Here is a 20,369-nt window from a genome sequence, read left to right on the forward strand (position 1 = left end):
AGATGGGCATGCTAGAATAACACCCAATGCAAAAAGGGGATTAGTGCATCCCAGCAAACATGTAGCTAATAGCGCTCATCACAGGTAAATTCCATGTAGATGAGGCTATTATCCACTGAATCAGTAAATGCTCGGACACCCAACACCCATGTTTTAACCTGGCAAATTTAACGCCAGCCCCGGAGCAGGTGTTAAGTCATTCTGCATGTCATGGGCTTATGAAAAAAATTAAAAATACTATTTGCTGTGGCTCTTCCACAGAGGAACCATAAAGAACAATAGATCTACTAAAGAATTAATGAAATGGATTGATTACCAAAAAAGACAATTTCTGGATGGACAATATACATGTTCCAGGCTGATTTTGCCCCTTGCTATTGTGTGTCCAGAAAAGTTAATTTGTTTTTTTTTTTATAATGGATGTCACCTATAGTTCATTTTGGACACTTCACTAATAAGCACACAGCCACCTCACCTGCGTGCTAGGCATGCACAATTTCTCCCTAGTGTGTCCCTTTTAACGTCCAGCTCATTTAAATATAGCATCTGGGTTGGATGCATGTTTTATGTGCATTTTCAGGCATTGGCCTCAGCGTGTGATGATAAAATTAACTGGCAGCTGGGTCTGTCTAGTAGGCTGCAAGTACAGTAATATCATGACGTCCTTCCATGGCCAGGTCTGGCTGGCATCTTATGTGCTCCTTGCATTAGCTAGGCTGCTGTGAAATTATTGTTGGTAAAGTTAGAAGGAGTGGGGTGACTGGATGGGGTCTTGCAGGTTTGGATCACTGCAGTGCTTCTATGGTTAGACATAGAAAGGGAGGGATGCTGGGAGTAAATGAAATAGATATTACATGCTTATTGATACAGAAGGTAGCATAAACGATTTAGGGTAAGGTGAGATACTTTGTGAATTGTCATTTTCTACCTGTAGCAGTTGAGTCATAGCCTATCAAAGTAGAGTGGAATAATAGGGCAGACTGTATGGTGTAGTTGGTCTTTTTCTGTCATCATTTACTAAGTTATGTGCAATGAATATGCATGTTAACTTTGCATACATTAGAGACTGAGCATGTGTACCAGAATGTAATGCACTGGGTATTAGGAAAAAAACAAAACACACTTAGAGATGGAGTGTGGTAGGGCTATAGTAATTTTTGTGGGTTTTTCCTGATCTTTCCAAGGATCACAGCTCTCATAAGAACATAAGAAATTGCCATGCTGGTTCAGACGAAGGGTCCATCAAGCCCACCATCTTGTTTCCAACAGAGGCCAAGCCAGGGCACAAGGACCTGGCAATTACCCAAACACTAAGTCTATTCCATGCTACTGATGCAATGAATGCAGTGGCTATTCCCCAAGTAAACTTGATTAATAGCAGGTAATGGACTTCTCCTCCAAGAACTTATCCAAACCTTAGCTACACTAACTGCACTAACCACATCCTCTGGCAACAAATTCCAGAGCTTTATTGTGCATTGAGTGAAAAAGAGCTTTCTCCGATTAGTCTTAAATGTGCTACTTGCTAACTTCATGGAGTGCCCCCTAGTCCTTCTATAATTCGAAAGTGTAAATAACCGATTTATATCTACTCGTTCGAGATCTCTCATGATCTTAAAGACCTCTATCATATCCCCTTTCTCTTTTAGCTTCCTCTGTGCTTTTTTTGCGTTTGAGCTGGTGGTTGGCCTTTGTGTTCTTTCTTTATTTCAGTTTATTATTTACTCCTCCCTGCAAGATGAAGGGTAATACACATAATCAACTACAGTATCAACTTATACAAAAATAAAACTATAAACAACAGCATTAGTTCGTTCAAATTGTAAAATAAGAACACGTTTCGTGCCGCTCAACTGCCCCAGGCCCGGTCTCCGCCCTGCCCATCGCTTCCTGCCCCCCCCTCTCACGCTGCAGACGCCGCCCGACGCTTGACGTCAGTGGGCAGCGCGGGGTCCGGGCGCATGCGCCGTGCGGCAGCGGCGCGCTCCGGTGTCCCGCGGCGAGGATGAAGCGCCGGTGAGCGCCAGGGCCGGGCCCCGCCGGACATGGCGGCGTGACAGCGGCGGCAGCAGCCTCTCCCCGGAGCTCTCGCGAATCCGGGCGGGGAGAACGGGGACCGCTCCTCCGCCGGGGGGGGAGGGCGTTATTCACAAAGAGGGCCGGGCGGGAAACTCCTGCCACAGTTCCGCCCCGGCCCCGTCACTGTGCGCCTCTTTGCCAGGGCGCGTCGGCTGAGGAGAACCGGGGCCATTAGCCAGCCTCCCCCTCCCCCTGCCCCGGTAAGTGGCGGAGTCTCCGTTGTTTTGCGGTTCTAAAGAAGGGGAGCTCCCGCTCTCCTCCCGGCGCCTTCCGGGAGTCTGGAAGGCCTTTGGCGACCGGCCAGCGTTTAACCCGCAGGAGGAGGCCCTTTCCCTTAGGTTGGGCTTGAATTATCGGTCGGTGGCCCGAATGCTCTTCTTCCGCGGTTCAGGCTGCTGTCTCGCTATCCTTTTGCTGAAGTGGAGGGACGTGGCTGGGGGAAAGGCTTGGTTGTCCGCTGGTGACGTCTCCGTAGGCTTGGGAAATCCTTCTCGTTTTCATCCTTACTTGATGACTCAAGAGTATGAAAAACAGAGCTCCCCAGACCTGTCCTGCGGATCTCACGGTCAATCAGGTTTCCAGGATATCCACAATGAATATGCATGAAATAAATTTGCATATACTGAGTCTCCATGGTATGAGATAAATTTGCATATACTGAGTCTGCATGGTATGAGATAAATTTGCATATACTGAGTCTCCATGGTATGCACATTTATCTCATGCATGTTCATTGTAAATATCTTGAAGCTCTGGGGTCCCCAGCACAGGTTTTGGAAGCTCTGGTGTAAGAACTGTAAAAACTTGCTCTCTGCTTCAAGGGTAGGGGATAATAGGGAATTGGATTCAGACAGTAACTAATGAGGCCCTGACTTTTACGGTTTGGGAAACTGATAAGCATGGGGGTAACCTGCACGGTGCGGCAGATCCTACTATAAGCTTGCCGGGCAGACTGGTCCATTTCTGCCAGCATTTCTATGTTTCTATGTTAATTGCATCTACCCCAGACTCCCATTTATCCTTGTGGCAAGCAGGGGATGCTGAGAGAAGAGTATAAGAAACAGGGCCTCGGCAGAGTTGTCCGTTTGGTGTCAGAGCCTTCCAGTTTCTAGAAGTCTGTTTTTAATTTTTTCTCGATATATAGGTAACACACAGGGCAAAGCAATGTGTTCTGATAAGGTTTGACTCTGGTTGCTTTGCTTGGGAAAGATCCTTGTCAAATAGTACATCTGCAACGCATTTTTAAAATATTTTTACCAGTGAAGTATTCTTTCATCGTTGCAGATGTGTATGCTCAGGTCGTACAGAAACAAACCAGTTTTGCTGAACGTTATGCTTATTAGGCTTCTTGTGAAGGTGTTGTGGTTTGTTTTTTTTCACTACACGAGTGAAGAAAAGATGGATGATCCGATGTAGTCACTGCCAGATATCATGAGGAGAGGTCAAATGACAGTGTCTAAAAAAAATCTTATTCATGCATTCAAATGCATCTCAATGATGTGACAACCCCCAAACAAGCAATCCTGTACTTCAGTTCTCAGGGTCCCCCGACACAGACCGAGCTTCATCGGGCGGGACCTTAGTCTGTAAATAAATAAGCATATATAAAAATTAAAAAAATAGGACATAGGCAAAAATAGAATCAGACACAACCAAAGAAAGCGGATGAGCACGAATGGTACATTTTAAGGGTTAATCTAACCAGAGGTATAATCTGAGGATGATGAGATCACGTTTTCCTTAGAGCAGTTTTGTTATGGTGTTCAATGGGAGGGGACTAAAAAAGGGGAAACCCCAGGTAGTTTTTAATGAATGTTCCTGGGGTCAGTTCTAGTTGAGCAAGAGGAAGCTCCTATCAGTTTGGGTAGGAAAAATATTTTGCAAAACTGATCTTTCAAGGTTCAGTGTGTGCCTTCATGTGCCAATGTTTGGGTTTCAAGCCGTACTAGAAATGATAAATAGGGAGTGGTAGTTACTTGGCTGGCAAGCAGCTTTTTAAACATTCAATGTTGAAGACATTTTGTTAGCTGGAAACATTTTTTTGGAATTTCAGGGTTTTTTCTTTTTTAATTTATATTTTAAACACAGAAATTTCAGATTTTCTAAAATAACAGCAATGACACAGTTCCCCAAAACATTCACCAGTTTGTTTTAACAGTTGCAAGTTGTTTTATTTATTGAAACTTTTAAAATGGGACTTCAATAGAATGCAGTTTTTATAATCATAAGCACACAACTTCCCTTCTAAGGCATCCTCCTTTGATACTGTGCCATGTTTTGGGATCTGTTTCAGGGGTGCTCTTTCTATGTGCTCACTCTTCATCCCAATTTCTTATCTTGTGAATTTTGAATTACATAGAAGTTCCCAAGATATGAGTCCCATTTTAAAAAATTTAAATAGAAAGCACCGCTTGCAACTGGTAAGATAAACTAGTGCATGCTTTTGGGAGATTTAACAGTTTTTTCATTAGGTTTAATGAAAATTTTTATATTTTTTTTTTAAGGAAAGCAGTGACACAGTATCACAGTTGTTGTGCAAATCCAAATGTTCCCTTTATATCTCATCCACTTCCTTTACAAATAACATTTTTTTAATTGGCATATTAAGTGTTACTAAGGAGGAGTTTCCGGATGTAACCATGCTATCCTAAATTCACCAGGCGCTGTGAACGCAAAGTATAGAATTATACCACAGTCATTTAGAAAATATTGCTAACTTGCTGACACACTGAAGGCCCAGGCTTTGTTGGGACCTGTGGACCTGCCATATAGAAATACCACAGTGTTGTAGATCTGGTACTGCATGTGTCCGAACTGAGACCAATAGAGTTGTAAACAGCAGCAGTTGAAAGGGAGCCAGAGCTGCAAATATCAGAGAGGCACCAGAGCATAGTGGTACAAGTGCCGAGCTGCACATGTGGAAACTCATAATTTGAGCCATTACCCACTGTGCTACCTTGAGCAAGTTGATTCATTTACTTGTGCTCAAATATAAGGCAGGGGTAGAAAACTGAGCCTTGAGTGCCAAATCTCTTTTTTTTTTCCAGAAAGTCAGTCTCCAGTTAATGTTTATTAGATTTATTTGCACGTAATAGTTCTGGTTTATGCTTAATGCATATGATTCAGTTAATCTGAAAACTGAGCTCATTTGCAGCAGTTTACAAAAGAGAGCGAATACCTCTTCTAGGCTTTTTGTGGCCGTGACATTTATTTATACGTTTCTACTCCACCTTTCACCATGACATTGTACGAGGCGGGTTATGTATCAAGACATAAAACGTCGCCATAAACAGAGCAGTTAAATAGTTTTCCATATTAGGTTTAAAAAGAAATCTGCATACACAGCTAAGCAAGCGCTGTGCCCATGCTGTGTACAGATTGTGTGCACTGGTACTACAGAAATGGCAGCATCTGACCTTGGTCTATGTGCTGCATTGGTAATGCCCAAAATTAAAAGTATGAACTTGATGGAGAATTGTTGCTTGCACCTGCCAGTTAAAGCTGTACACATTGTCGTTAGAGCTTCTGATGGAGGACATAATGTTTTAAAAATCCCAACTTCTTGATTTAATATGATGTAACATGGCCTTTTTAGTTGGGAAAAAAATGCATTACATAAGTGATTTTCTCCATGTAAAGTGCTGTTCAGTTTTATCTTTTGCACCTCTTTCACTGTTCCTTTGGGTAACGTGAGCGCCATGGCTCAAATTAGAATGCAGTTGTAGAAACAGCCAAAATTGTAAACTAATGGGTCTGTTGGAACCCATTTATCAATATCAGCCAAAAACTAAGGGATATGCTGAACGAGTTGTGTGGGGGTAATGAATGGTTTTGTTAGATCTTTCAGTTCCTTACTCATATTTCTGAAAAATACAGAGTACTTAGAGGAAAGAGCCAGTTTATAGTGTCCCACAGGAGAGAGACACACAACTTGAATGTGTTTAGCTAGATTGTGTGAATTGATAAAACACCAAAGATTATATGTGAATGAATGTTTATTTAAAAATTTGTAAACTGCTCGATTATAAACTCTGTGACTAACAGAAAACAAACAAAAATATAAAACAGACTTCAAAATCAAGCAATCAACTGCACTGGAAACATCTTAACAATGAAAGTTCTTGTATTTTATTTTGTTCTAGACAAAGATTATTTCTCTGATTTTTATTTACTATCACCATGGAGATGGCACAAGAAGCATTTCAAAGCAGTACACAGGATGCGAACTCTGACTGCACTGCGTTTTGTTACCCGGCATGTAATTGTGAAGAGGACTGGAGTCGGGGAAACCCCATCAGGGGTCGAGCAAAATCTCGTAGTTTGTCTGCCTCCCCTGGCTCAGGAAGCACCAAGGAATTTAGGTAAGAAGCGCGTGTGTGGGACTGTAATGATAGTGTGTGGGTCTGTTTACTGTGTATATATATATTTTTATACACATTTGTGGACATATTCTAGTGAGCGTAATTCAAACCTGATATTGCTTAATGTTTACTGTTTAATTGAAAGAAAGGGCTACCTCTTGATCTGCAGTAGTCCTAAATTTCTTACTCCTTCTTTAGTGTTTGAAAACCACACATGAGCATAACGCTAGCTGCTGCTGTTCTTTGTCCTTGACTAACCTCACAGTAGCCTGCGTTTTATGAAAATTCTGCATTTCTCAGACTTGCTGGAACAGCAGAATAAAGCTTTTTCTAAATATTTAATTATTTTCTATACCGACGTTCATGACAAAGTCATATCACACCGGTTTACATCTAACATGGGTGAGTTACATCGAACAAGGGGGTAATAAGGATAACTTAGAACTTAAGCAGGGACGAGAAACTGGGTGAGGCTTACCAGGACTAAGGAGATAGGAGCGGTAAGGGGTGGAAGAATAATCAACTTAAATGACAATGGTTACAGGAAAAGAAATACCGGTACTTATGCGAAAATTGTTGTAAAGAGAGGATAACTAGAGCTAGGGAGAAGGAGGGGGGTGGCGGGAAAAGGGAGGAACACAAGAATAGTAATAATGATTACAGCATGATGCTTATAATCCTTATATTATAATGCTTATAATCCTCGAAAGATGTGGAACGTGTATGGAAGCATCAAGATGGAATGGCTACCCTCTTTTCATTGTCTACATGTAATCTGAGAGCCGAGGAGACAATGATAGAGGTTTTTTTCTTTGAAGACCTGGTGACTTTTTGCAGCGTTCTTTTTTTTGTGTTTGGGCAGGTGACTTCTTTATGCAAGGGTGGAATTTCTCAGCTTCTTTTTCTCTTCCTCTTTTTAAAAAATGTGCAGTTGAAACTCATGAAGTCACATTTGGTGCTAGATGGAAGTTCCTGGCTGTAAGCAGGAACTCATTTAAGAAATAACAAAAGGTTTGGCTCTTTCTCCTTAGATTGTAAGGAACCCTGGAGGATCTATTTATGGAAGAGTGTGATGTACATTTTCAGTTTGCTCCCTATCTCTTGTCTTATTTCAATCCCATCTAAAAACCCACCTTTTTGAGGCTGCTTTTGCATATTAACCCCAAGTGTCGTGCTTACAGCCTCATTATTTTTTAACCATTATCTTAAATAAATGAAATTCCCTGAGTCTCTCTTGCCCTGTGTGTTTGTCTTGATTAGATTGTAAGCTCTACTGAGAAGGACTCTCTCTTTTTTTTGGTAGAGCTATAGAAGTGTTTATTAGTTTAGCGCAACGCAAGATCTGCTTACCATTAATTACGCCCCGCTGTGGACTAAATTAGCAAAGGATCTGGAAGAGTGGAGTCGCTACCAGATATCCTGGCTGGGTAGAATGGCTGTCTTTAAAATGAATGTCCTTCCGAAATTGTTATATCTTTTCCAGACTCTCCCTGTGTTGGTCCCAATGTCCATGTTAAAACAATGGCAGCGGCGGTGTATGGCTTTTATTTGGGCTGGTAGGCGACCCCGGGTAGCATATAGAGTACTTACACAACCAAAATGTAGAGGTGGCCTGGGAGTCCCGGATCTTATCCGATACTACCGTGCTGCTCAGTTTAAGAAACTGATCGATTTACAGTCATCCCGTAGGCAGAAGCACTGGGTTCTTATAAATCAGGAGCTATTAGGCTCTGTTCCGATTGGCAGCCTTATCTGGCAACCTAAGCATACCTGGACGGTACATACGGGGGCCGTGTTACCTCCCTCTACACTCATGCTGCTTCATCTATGGCATCGTTATAGCTCAACCCTGGTGGGAAATAGGGCATACCATGCTAGCACCCACTTATACTATAATAAAGCCTTCCGTCCGGGCTATGAGAGCTCGAATTTTGCAGACTGGCAGAGACGGGGCGTCCAGACGTGGGGACATGTTTGGGGCTCTAAGGCTTTACGCCCTTTTGCCGACCTTCAGCGAGCCTATGACTTACCCGAATCGGCTCTGTTCCCCTATTTGCAATTGGCACATTTTGCCAAGGCTACCATGCTTTGTTTTTCACTTGCACAGGAACCTTCTGCTTTTGAGAAACTGTGTGAGAGGGCTCATAGTTGTACTAAACTGCTATCTAGGCTCTATCAATTGTTCTTGGTGCAGGATCCTCCTCTTTATACGTTTCAGAAGGCGTGGGAGTCCGACCTCCAGGTCAGTTGGACTCCTCAGCTCTGGCGGTCGATTTTTCAAAGGGTGGGCAGGGGCCATATTGCTGCCTCTCTTATTGAAAACTCGTATAAGCTGTTATACCGCTGGTATAAGTGTCCATCACAATTACATAAATTCCTGCCTTTATACCCGGATTCTTGCTGGCGAGGTTGTATGGAGGAGGGCACGTTCTATCATATGTGGTGGACCTGTTCCCGGGTCAGGTTGGTCTGGAGACAGGTATCTCAATGGTTGAGATGTCTTTTTCCGGGGCTGCCATTTCTTACCCCTGCTCAGGCGTTGCTGGGTTTGGCACCCACAGGGCTTTCGCGGGATTCTAATCAGTTAGTTCAATATATCTCTACTGCCAGTCGTTGTGAGATAGCACGTTTATGGAAAGATACCAGAATTCCCAAGATAGAGGACATTCAACATAGAGTGCGGAAAATTTATTTCTTATGCAAAATTACAGCATTCAAAAATGACAGTCTCCCGTTTTACATCCATATGGCGCCCATACCAAAAATGGCTATCCAGTGTTCCAGTGGGTATTTCGCCTTAAATATTATGTCTGTGGTGGAAGCCTCGAATCTTACATATTTCTTGTGGGACTAACTCCATAGGTTACTAATTTTGCTGCTGTGTGATACCATCTACGCTCTGCTCTTCTACTTTTTTTCTGAAATTGTGAAGCTAGGGGGGGTGGGGGGGGGTGATATATTCATTTAATGTAAACAACTTGGTTTTGACATTCTCTACTGTTTCACCTACAGTTCTTTTCGGATTTGAATGCGGATTTATAATGTTCCTTATGTGTACCTTCATCACTGTTTGATTGGTCTGGTATGTAGGTTTTCTATTGCTGTTGTTTCAATAAAAACCTTTAATAACAAAAAAAAGAAGTGTTTATTAGTAGTGGCAGCTGAGATTTAATGCTAAAAAAATGCTGAGTTATGCATTTGGGCTACAGAAACCCAAAGCAGAGGTACAGTATAGGCCAGGGAGTGAAATTCTTCTAAACACAAAAGAAGAGAGGGATCTGATAGTCTTGAGGTAGCCAAACAGGTAAAACAACAGTAAAAGCCAGAAAGCTGCTTGGCTGCATAGAGAGAGGACTGGTCAGCAGAGAAAGGGAGGAGATATTGCCCCTGTACAGGTCCCTGGTGAGACTTCACTTGGATTACTGAGTACAATTCTGGAGCCTGCACCTTCAAAAGGATAGAAACAGGATGGAGACGCTCCAGAGGGGGAGGCTGCTAAAATGGGCAGTGGTCTTCAGTCTAAAGCATATGGGGAGAGACTTAAAGATGTAAACTTGTACACCCTGGAGGAAAGGCAGGATAGGGGAAACCTAGAATTTCTCAAGGGAGTAAAATGGGGTAGGCTTGGGAGAAATCTAAGGAAATACTTCTTTACAGAGAAGGGTGGTGGATGCATGGAGCATCAACTCCCTAGAGGCAGTGGAAACAATAGTATCTAAATTCAAGAAAGTATGGGATAAAGACAGAGGATTTCTGAGGGGAATGGTAGGGATTGTAAAGGTAAATTAGCTGTGAATGGGCAGACTAGATAGGGTGTATGGTCTCTCTCTTCTGCCCTCACGTTTCAGTTAAATATTCTGCTTATCCCAGGCTTCCTTGAATTCTTTCTGTCTTTGCCCCCCACAAGCTCCACAGAAACCATTTGTATGGTCAGTGACCTCATAGTCCTGGATAGGGTGATCGCATGCAAGTGCAAATGTGTGTTCTGATCTTTCAAACTTTAACTTAACCCTGGAAGCATGAGCTTGTTGGCCCAGGTTAGTGAGCTGAAAGCTCAGATTTGCATAGAATGGCCTTGGGAAAGATCAGGAAGTAAGAAGATATTGATTTAACAGGGTTTTTTGTTTTTTTGCATCTCCTGGTGAGACCATAACTTTTACTGAGGTCACCTAGAGTGCAGAATACCGTGAGGGTATTGGAAGGTGTTTAAAAAAACTAAAATACATGGGAGAAATGAATTGTGGATGAGCTGGTGAGGGCTCTGCGGTGAATATTGGTTTATACATGTTCTCTTATATCTCTGTTAGTTTGAGTCTTTTTATCATATGTCTGTGGTTTAGTTTTGCTGAAGTGAAGTTGTATTTAGGGTTGTACAGGGTTTCTGCTAACATCTTTTCTAGCACGCTTCAGGTATTAGAAAAGTAAGCGTGACTCTGCATTTGTGTTCTCAACATTCACTTTGCTTTCTTTTATCTTTTGTTGACCATTCACTTCTTTGTTGTAGGGCAAAGAAAGTTTTGGCTTGGCCTCTTGGTTCAGTGGCAAATGCTGCCATGCTGAGACCAAGTATTTCTTCCCTGGAGCAGGGAATGCTGCAGAGGTAGCGCTTGCTGCTCTGGGAGTGCTTCCTAGCCATCGCCCAGTGGCAACCCTTGGGGACCACAGTTGGAGGCTGCTGGAGGGAGCCCTGGGATGGTCACTGCATTGGCTGGGCTAGCTAAATGGGAGGAAGGGCTATAAAGGTTGTGAAGGTAAACACCAAACATCGGTATAAAACTTTCTAAATAAATAAAAATAAGGGTAGCTGCAAATGGAAGGCTTCTGGTTCTGTAACTTAATGGAGATTAGTGGCTTGCTTGGATCCAGTTGATCTGCAGAAGGAAAGTGCTGGGGTGAAATAAAAGATAGCAAGTGTAGCAACGCCTCAGTTTCCATAATGGCAAAGCATTGATACTATTGCATTTTAGGGCTGATCAGGTGTTAGGATGCAATCTATACTGTCATCTGAGCTGCATTGTTGGTGCTATTTGAGATTTAGAAATATTGCCTAAAGCTAAGAATCAAAACCTTGTGTTACTGCGAGAGAATATTCTGGGAGGCTGTTGTATGCTTTTGGAAGCGATAAGCATACATTTCAGAGCTTTTGTATGAATTATGCAGCGCGGTCTTCCTGAAAGCTTCTTGGTGTGGATTCTGTTGAACAGGGATGGTAGCTCAGAAAATGAAGAAAGAGTAACTATAGTTTGGCCAAATTGTGATGAATGTTGGTCTTTGGGTGTGGACTGAATTGCTTGGGGAACTTGGCCAAGATTGCATTGTAGCAAAGTAACCTGATTGTGGAGTGACTCATGCTATGAAAATATGGAAGAAGTTCACTGTTATAGACTGAGGGAACATTTGCATGGACTTATAAATGTTTTATTTTAGGCATAATTGTCTTTCTAAGTAGTATATTCCTGTGTGCAGTGTGTATCCAGGGCTTGTGGGGAAGCAGTTGGATGCCCTTTTAGTGTGCTTGCAATTTGTTGCAGAATGTTAATGCCTAAAAAATTAGGAAGATTCAATATGGCACTCTGTTTTTATTTTTTTGGCTGCGTGATCCATGGCATCTATATCTGCCTTTTTTTTTTTTTTTTTTTTTTTTAGAGGCTTTCATTTTTATTGATTTTATAGAAGGGGGTGAAGTTGTGTTGCAAAGTATTCCAACCAAATCTTTCTGGTTATATGGAAAAATGAATAATATCTTCCATAATACTTTCAGGGAAAACAAAAAAAAAAAAAGTACTGGTTCTTGCATTTTGCCTTTTAGCAAAGTTCAAACTGTGGTAGGATAGATCTAAGTAATCATGCAACAGTAGCACCTGGTATTAACAAAATTCATAGCAACTGTCCCAAATTATTTTTTCTGTCTTCAATATCTTTTGCATTTAAAGCGAGTTCCAAAAGGATCCCATGCCTCATGTCTGTGGTCTATCTGCTCATATTCGGTTCTGGAACCCATTCCTGAGATGGTGGAGAAGCAGTAGCATCTATACCTGCTGGAAGTAGACCCTGGGCAGTGGCAACCCTAGAATATATTCTCGGGGATCATCCTTGCACTTCTATTTAGTCCTTTGAGCGAGACAGCATGCACTTCTCCTCGAACTGTCTCCAGCATGGATTGTCTCTTTTGCAGAAGATTACTTTGAATCTAGCAGGGTTGAGGGAGATCCTGCAAAGCACTTCATACAGCTCTTCACATAGTACTAGTAGATATGGCGCAACAGGGGTTAAGGTTAAGTATGACTAACAGACATTGGGCAGGATCAAAAATGTTTTATCTTTTTAAGGAGAGAGGTCTCTTACTATATTGTGATCTTACCAGTATCCGTAAAATGGCAATTTGTACTATGTGTGGGAGTGAGACGGGTCAGACAACTCCGACATACTCTGCCTCTTTTTTTTTTTTTTTTTTTTTTTAAACATATCTCACCAATGAGATAAAGGTCCAGGTCTCTTGACCTCTGGCTTCCATGCAGTTGGCAGTTTAAAAAGCATTCTTTCCAGGAAGTAGGATAAATCAACTGCACAGGTATTTACCAGTGTTAGGAAATCCTGGACACGAGTCACAGATGAGGAATGGAGAAGATGCATTTTGTTATCCTGTTTTGAGGCTTATTCTATGGTCACAGCTTTCCACTCTCATATTTTACTTACAACTCACACACTTTGTACACCAGCACCTCTCTCCTCTGCTCAGACACAGCACACGCCAACGGCCACGTTTTCAAAGGCAAGCGAGCGCAGACCCTGGTACGCGCACAAGTGCTAGGCCTCTCAGAAGGGGAGGGGGGCAGGGCAGGCCGGGGAGGCAGGCGCCGGTGCGCAGAAAATGCTGCTGGTCCAGAGGAGCAGCGAGGTAAATAAAAGTAAGAGTTAGATAGCGGGTAGGAGTCGCGGGGAAGGGGTAGGAAAGTTCCCTCCCAGTCCTCTCCTTATTTGGAGGGAACCGGGGGAGGCACGATTGCGTCACTCGTAGGTTTAAAATCCCCCTCCCCTGTGAGCGCGAGTCACGGGCCGTCCACACATGCGCGCTGCCGTTGGATTTTGTAACACGCACGCGCCGGGAACCGCTCGCCCATGGCCGCACACACACACGTCTTAAAATCAACCCCTAAGGGAAATTATGGGTCTGTCGAGCAGGGTTCATTTTTATGGACTACTTGAAGCACCTAATTGTAATGGGCCCGGGCGTTCTGGGCATGCGATAAGGTAGGAAAAGATCAGCCAAATATCCAGATCTTAAAACGAACTCGATATGCAGAGGAAGCCAACGTTACCCTTTTAAGCAAAGTGTGACATGATCCTGTTTCCTTAAACCAAATATTTATTTATTTATTTAGGGTTTTTATATACCGATTTTCTTGATACAGATCAAATCAACTCGGTTTACATAGAACGATAGTACATTAACAATAACTAGTCAAACCTCAAAAGAAGAGACAGATAGGGAACAGAAGGTAAAAAAGTTACATTATAACAAGGGTGAGTAACTTGGAATTGGAAATGAAGAGAAAGATCATCAAAGTAGAGAGATATAACAGAGGGAAAGAGGCTTGGAGCCAACCTCAAGAGAATAACTCTAGCATTATAATATGATTATATGATATTCTGCTAGATATTGAAGCACAGCTGATTGGATAATATCTTAGTAGAATATAGTCTAGGAGACAGGAAAGGCTCTACCGAAAAGCCAAGTTTTCAGTTTCTTTCTAAAATTTATGAGGCATAAATATGACTTGCCCTAGCCTGGGATTTTCCCCCTATTTTGAAAGATGCACTCTCTCGCTTAGGAAGAGCTGAGCTGGGGATTAAGGCCAGGTTCTCTGCGTAGCCGTCATTTTTCACTTACATAAGCTTACATGCATGTGTGCACCTTTATACACCCCTTCTTTGCGCAAGATGCCTGCTGATGTCCGTGGTGGCCGAGATCTGTTAGAGTCGGAGCCTGCTGTACGACTGCATACGTGGTTGGCGTTCTTAGGCCCGAGTCCCACTGGGCTGGTGTGGAAGAGAGAAGTTATTTTGTGTTTGCAGGTGTTGAGGGTAGACGACGTGCGCTGACTTAGAAGAGCCCTGCAGTAGTAAGAGCCTAAGAACATCATGCGTGCCCTGCTGGGTCAGGTCACAGTCCGTGCAGCCCAGCATTCTGTCTGTGACGGTGGCCAGTCTGGGGTCCCAAGGGCCATCAAATCCCCAATACTTCATCTGTTTCTTCTATGACACTCCCAGAGATAAGTGCTGGCTTTTTACAAATATACCTGGCTAATAACTTCTTCTGGACTTTTCCCTTAAAATTGCCCCCCTGTGAAGATTAAGGAATTGGAGAGGAGTACGTAATATTCGTAAATCTCTGAAAACTTGGCTTTTTTTTTGTTTTAATTTAAGAGATGGAGCTGTGAGCTTTCATCTGGCTGGACATCGAGTTCTTATTTGGTTGCTTTACTTGGATACATTTTGTATCTGAGGTTTTTAATGCTGTAACTAACTTTTGGAAATTTTATGATACTGTTGTGATCCGCTTTGTTCAGGCCAGCATCTAGAAAGTGCAGAATGTAAGTTACAGTATTCTACATCACTTTTGTGTAAGCCACAGTTTTTGTGTTGGAAACTCATGCTTTTAATCAAGTTTGAGTTGCATGTTGCACAAATCTAATTCGATTTCTGTAATCAGTTTTATAACCTTAGGTGTTCAAAACATTTGTATTGCTTCATATTACATTCAAAGTAATTAAGCACATGTAAGATACTAAATACACACATTTTTATTTTCTCAGGAGGACACGCTCCATGCATGGACCATGCCCGGTGACAACATTTGGACCAAAAGCTTGTATGCTACAGAACCCAAAAACTATCATGTAGGTATTTTGTTGCATATTATAAACCTAATAGCATATTGGGATGGAAACTATTCATATTTTTTGTGAATGGATGACTGTTTTACATGGTTATATATGTATATAATTTTTATTTTACATATCTTACTGAGATAGCTTAACCTAGTATTTATATGCTTTCTTGCTTTAGGACTCGTATGTTAGTTATTACCTCACCTCAGTTCCATCAATAATTATTCTTTTATTAAAGAGTGGTTTACAATTTGTATATCTGTTTTAGAAGATAAATGCCCTTTGTCTTTCTGTAGGCCTCATAAAGCACCCATGAGTGCAGGGACTGCATTGCGAATATATGTACTGTTTTGCGTTACTAACATCAGTGTAGATATGGGAGCAGAAATGTATCATGTGAGTGGCAAGCACAGGAAATCATTTTCATGTTTTACTTTATATTTAAGGTTCTACTTTAAACTTATGAACAAATTGTTATTGTGAATAATACTCCTAAAAATGTAATCCAAAAGCTGAAACTTCAGGTCAGCTTTTATTCTTCTCTGTGACATAATTGTCCTCTTTTGCTAACTGTTCAATGTCTAGAACTGTGCACCAAGTTTACTGACTTATATTCATGGTTATATAAAAAGCTGCTTTTACCTAAAAAAAAAAAAATGAATGGATGTTGAGATCTGATAGCACTCACAGGGAATCAAATTTTTTAATGTAATGGCTTGTTCAAAAGGATTCATATTGAAAGCAGTGAATTTCCTGTCACAACTTTTGGGAAATCATCAGATTGACTTTTACTTCCTAAATATTCTCAGACTGTCTCTGAGGTCTGTTGTCCAATTGCTATCTGTAGCAGGACTTTATCCGTGGGAAATCAGATCTAATTCTGGACATTTGCCATAGACATTTAGCATACCGGCTCATTAATCCATACTTTCAACATTTTGTTAATGAGCTGTAGACCCTTCATGCTGACTGTATGATAGCGCTTGTCATGGGACTTTTATTTATTTATTTATTCGTAATACAGATGTTTGAACGTTGCATCACTAATGAGTTTATTTCTACAGCTTGCTGCTATGATTAGAAAACTCCTTGAATACGTCCATTATGGGTTACTGCAATGGATCAGTTGCATTTGGCAAATAAAGCTCAAAACCTGCTTCTGTGCATGAAGTAAAACACATTTTTAAAACTTGGCCTCCTACCAATTTAAACAATGGCTATTGTTTTGCTCAGCTGAATGAGCCCTGCAGTTCTCTTAATGATTTCATTACAATGAGCAAGCTGAAATCTTTCCTCCATAGTAATTAATCTACGGCATTGTTAGTTAACTAGTCACCAGTGCTCTTCAGAAGACATCTTTGACTCCCAACCTGTCTGACATGAAGAAAGATCAATATTTGATTATGGTTTAGTGTGGCAGGTACAGTCATTGCTGTACATTGTTCATGAGGAAGCAAGAGGGGAGCTACAAAACTCTCTAATACATCGCTTACATTGGAAATGAATAGGAAGAGAGAGAGAGCCAGGAATGTGAGATTAGTACATTCACAGTCATGAAGAAAACTCAGAAATTGTATTTTATTCAATCTGTGTGATACCATGCCAGACATTGGTAATATCTCTTCATTCTGGGCAGCAATAACAAAACACAAATCTTTCTTTCTAGCAAAAGATTCACGGGATAGATTGGCCTTTAGGCTATTTACAGGCTCTTTGCATCTTTCTCTTGCTGCCATGCAAGAGACCGGTTTGGAGCTTCCTTTCTCCGCAGGATTCAGGTGTCTCACGGAGGTGCTGTTTTTGACCATGAGAGGCGGCATCTTGCTGCCTTCTCGTTCAAAGGTTAATCTGTATTGATGGAAAGGCAGCGTTGTAAAAGAGAAAGCTTCCTTCCTAGTCAAGACAGGAGGAGGTGTAAATAGAAATAAAACCCCATATAAAATAATGAAACCGATGTTCTTTCATGAAATCAGTGACTGTTTGTTTGTCACGTTGGAAAACATAATGATTTTCTTGTGTTTGTTTCTGGCTGAGCTATTGCTGTGTTTCCATTACTTGTGTTTATATTTATTTCTCACCTTTTTGGAAATACAAGGTGGTTCCTACCATGCCTTGCTTGTATAAATCATCTTGGATATATTTTCATAATCATTTTAAAATTGTGGTCGTGTGGTTTGCTTCTGCAGTGAAAAAGGTCTTCAGGTAGCAGAAATATAAGAGGGGGTGCGGATGAAACTATGAAAAGTGCTAACCTGTGTTCATGAAGCTCCGTGTGTGAATTCTAAACATTACCTGTTATTTGCGACATGCTTTCTGGCTGGCGAGTTAGAGAGAATCATTCTCTCTCTGGTGCAGTGCGGGAGATCACACGCTTAATGCTACAGGAGGCATGAATGGTTTCAAGAGACAAAAACTGTAATACCCTGGCCAACATTTGTAAACAGTCTATTATTATGATAAATAATAAATAAAATAAATGATGAAAACTCCAATAAAGTCTGAAAAAGTAAATCTTCCTCCTCTACTACCCAGCTTTTCTTTTCAAATCTGTCCTATCAGAAAAAGTTCAAAGTCCAGCAGCGCTGAAGCAACAGTTCAAGCTTACTGATCAGTGACTACCGCCGCATGTTTAAAGAACATTCACAGTCGCCACAGGTTAAAACAGGAGTCAGATGAGATCTGGTTTTCTTGTATGTATATGAGGTGTCACCCCAAGCCTCCTTCCCCCCCCCCCCCCTTTCAGTTCTAGTTTGGTAATGGGGAAAGATCTGGAGCCGTTTACAACTTCCGCATGCGTAATTAATCCTCTGCTTGCGGCAGCCCTGAGCTGAGCCCGGCTGTAACCTGAAGACCTTGTTGCACCACCTGACGGCGACAGGTGCCCCTCCCCCTGGGCTGGACCAGCTTGATGTAATCTGCTGCCGTATCTCAGGCATAGGTCACGCTGTCATAGATGTTACCAGCTTCCAGAATGAAGGCTGTCCAGGAGCAGAGGCAGCAGTAGAGGACGTGCTTGCAGGAATACAGCACTTGGAGAGCTAGGGTGCCAAGCAGTGTAGGATAGACTGAGAAGTCAGATACATTTCAATAGTAGTTTTAAATTATTCAGCAAATGACTCTGCTTTCCTTTTGTTTTACAAAGACGTATGTAGCTGTTAGGGTTTCTTTTGGGACTATTTTTCTATGGGAAAGTTGAAGCCTGGAGTGCAGGGCATGGCTTTATGTAAGAGTTCTCTCGCTGTGCTGCTTTATCTGTAGAAAGCTGTTGCATCACCGCTGTAGGTGAGCCCTGTAGACTATTTGTTTGTAGTTTTTTTTTTTTGTATTTCCTTATTCAAGAAGGAATTTTTATTCCCTTTTACTATTTTGAGGTGTGACTTGAAAGATTTTTGCTCTTCTAATTTATGAAACATTCGTGAAATAGTCCGCGCGTCTAAAAACCTGGTCTGGGACAAGTAAGGCTGGTGAGCAGCGAGGTCTGCCTGACATGTTCGGTTAAAGGAGCAAGCGTGCATTTTGGGCAGTAAAGTGAAGAGGTGGTGGAGACGTTTTATCCTGCTCGGATTTGTGGGGCTTCTGAGGACCACGATGAGGATCATTGAGAGTGCTATAAAAGATTTCTCTTGCTCTAGGAAGAGCACAAAATGGTGAGTGCTGTGGGGGGGGGGCAAGATTTTGGAAGCTGTGGGTGAAGCAGATTCGTCCAAGCAGTCGTTTAGAGTTCACATATTGTAAAGAGAGTAACCCCGCAATAGAAGCTGCTCCTGGGCTCCCTCGGGGCTGCTACAGACGACAAAAGCCCCTGGAGCTTGGCATAGCAATGAGAGAGAGGATGCATTTAGTTATGTATTTTATTTCCTCTGCTCCCAGGAAAAGGGTCTTAAATGGCAGCACAAAACCTGTGCTGCAAAGTCTGGGGGAAACCCCGGCGTGTGAGAGAAGGATAAGGTTCTCAGGTGCACAGCATCCTTTATCCAGAGAGGAAATAAAGGAAGGCTTAAGGCATTGCGTTAACCCCTTCCTCTCACAGACGATGTGCCAGAGAAGTACAAACTGAAAATACGTCACAGTGACAAGTTCGCTCTGATATGCCTTTGAATGGCAGGCGAAACGTACCGCACTGACGTTCTCTCTGGCAAGCTTGTACAAAATATTACAGCAAATGAGGTCCGATTGCTTGCTAGAAAAGAAATGTAACATTGCATTAGGATCTCAAGTGTTTGCTGTCATAAGGTGGTGTTTCCTGTGTAATTTTTGTGGTTGAAAAGAAGGGTCCATTTAGCTCACTCTGGACAACCCAATGTTTGTCTTCTAGGTCTTGGCTTTTAATGTCTTGTTAGCTCCCTAATGTTTCGCTTTCTAGAGATAGTGAAGCAGATAGAGCTCTGGCAGTGCCTTGGATCTGCTGTACTCATGTCCGCCTCTTCTCTGCAGGCACATTCAGGATCCAGCAAACCAACGGCTGACATGGAATAAGCCTCCCAAGAGCGTGCTTGTTATCAAGAAGATCCGCGACGCCAGCCTGCTGCAGCCTTTTAAAGACCTCTGTGTGTATCTTACGGAGGTACATAGCAGCTGCTTTCTCTTACACTTGCAGTCACATTGCCTCTGTATAGTATTAGTTTGGGCCACTGTAATGTGGGCTTATGTAAATTACACTATGTTTACCTTTTGAACTGAGATCCCGTTTTTTGTCATAATTTTAGTAGCTTTGAAACAAAACGGGTATAATAAATTGGGAAAACTTAAGAACTGGTATGGATTTTTTTAATAACATACAATGTTTTGCTTCTTGCAGGAGAAGAATATGATAGTTTACGTAGAAAAGAAAGTGCTAGAAGACCCTGCTATCGTGAATGATGAGAATTTTGGACCAGTGAAGAAGAAATTTTGCACTTTCAGGGAAGGTAAAATTATTTCATGAGACAGTTATTGCACATTTAATTGTCCCTTTGCTCTCTAAACTCATAAAATGTCTACTTAGAAGAGTAACTGGCCGATGAGCAGAGAATTAAATAAAAATGAAAATATGAGTGAA

At 41.9% G+C, this 20,369-nt stretch overlaps 1 protein-coding gene across 1 annotated transcript in view; it reads left to right on the plus strand.

Annotated features, from left to right (window-relative positions):
* Positions 1 to 1,928: 1,928 nt before the first annotated feature.
* Positions 1,929 to 20,369, plus strand: part of NADK (NAD kinase) — a 30,025-nt gene continuing 11,584 nt past the window's right edge. The window contains 5 exon segments of the mRNA XM_029577898.1: positions 1,929 to 2,279; positions 6,222 to 6,440; positions 15,257 to 15,340; positions 19,766 to 19,895; positions 20,130 to 20,238. Coding sequence (XP_029433758.1) covers positions 6,259 to 6,440; positions 15,257 to 15,340; positions 19,766 to 19,895; positions 20,130 to 20,238 — 505 coding nt within the window. The 5' untranslated portion in view covers positions 1,929 to 2,279; positions 6,222 to 6,258.

Source organism: Rhinatrema bivittatum, chromosome 15 (assembly GCF_901001135.1).
Source record: "Rhinatrema bivittatum chromosome 15, aRhiBiv1.1, whole genome shotgun sequence".
Lineage (NCBI taxonomy): Eukaryota > Metazoa > Chordata > Amphibia > Gymnophiona > Rhinatrematidae > Rhinatrema > Rhinatrema bivittatum.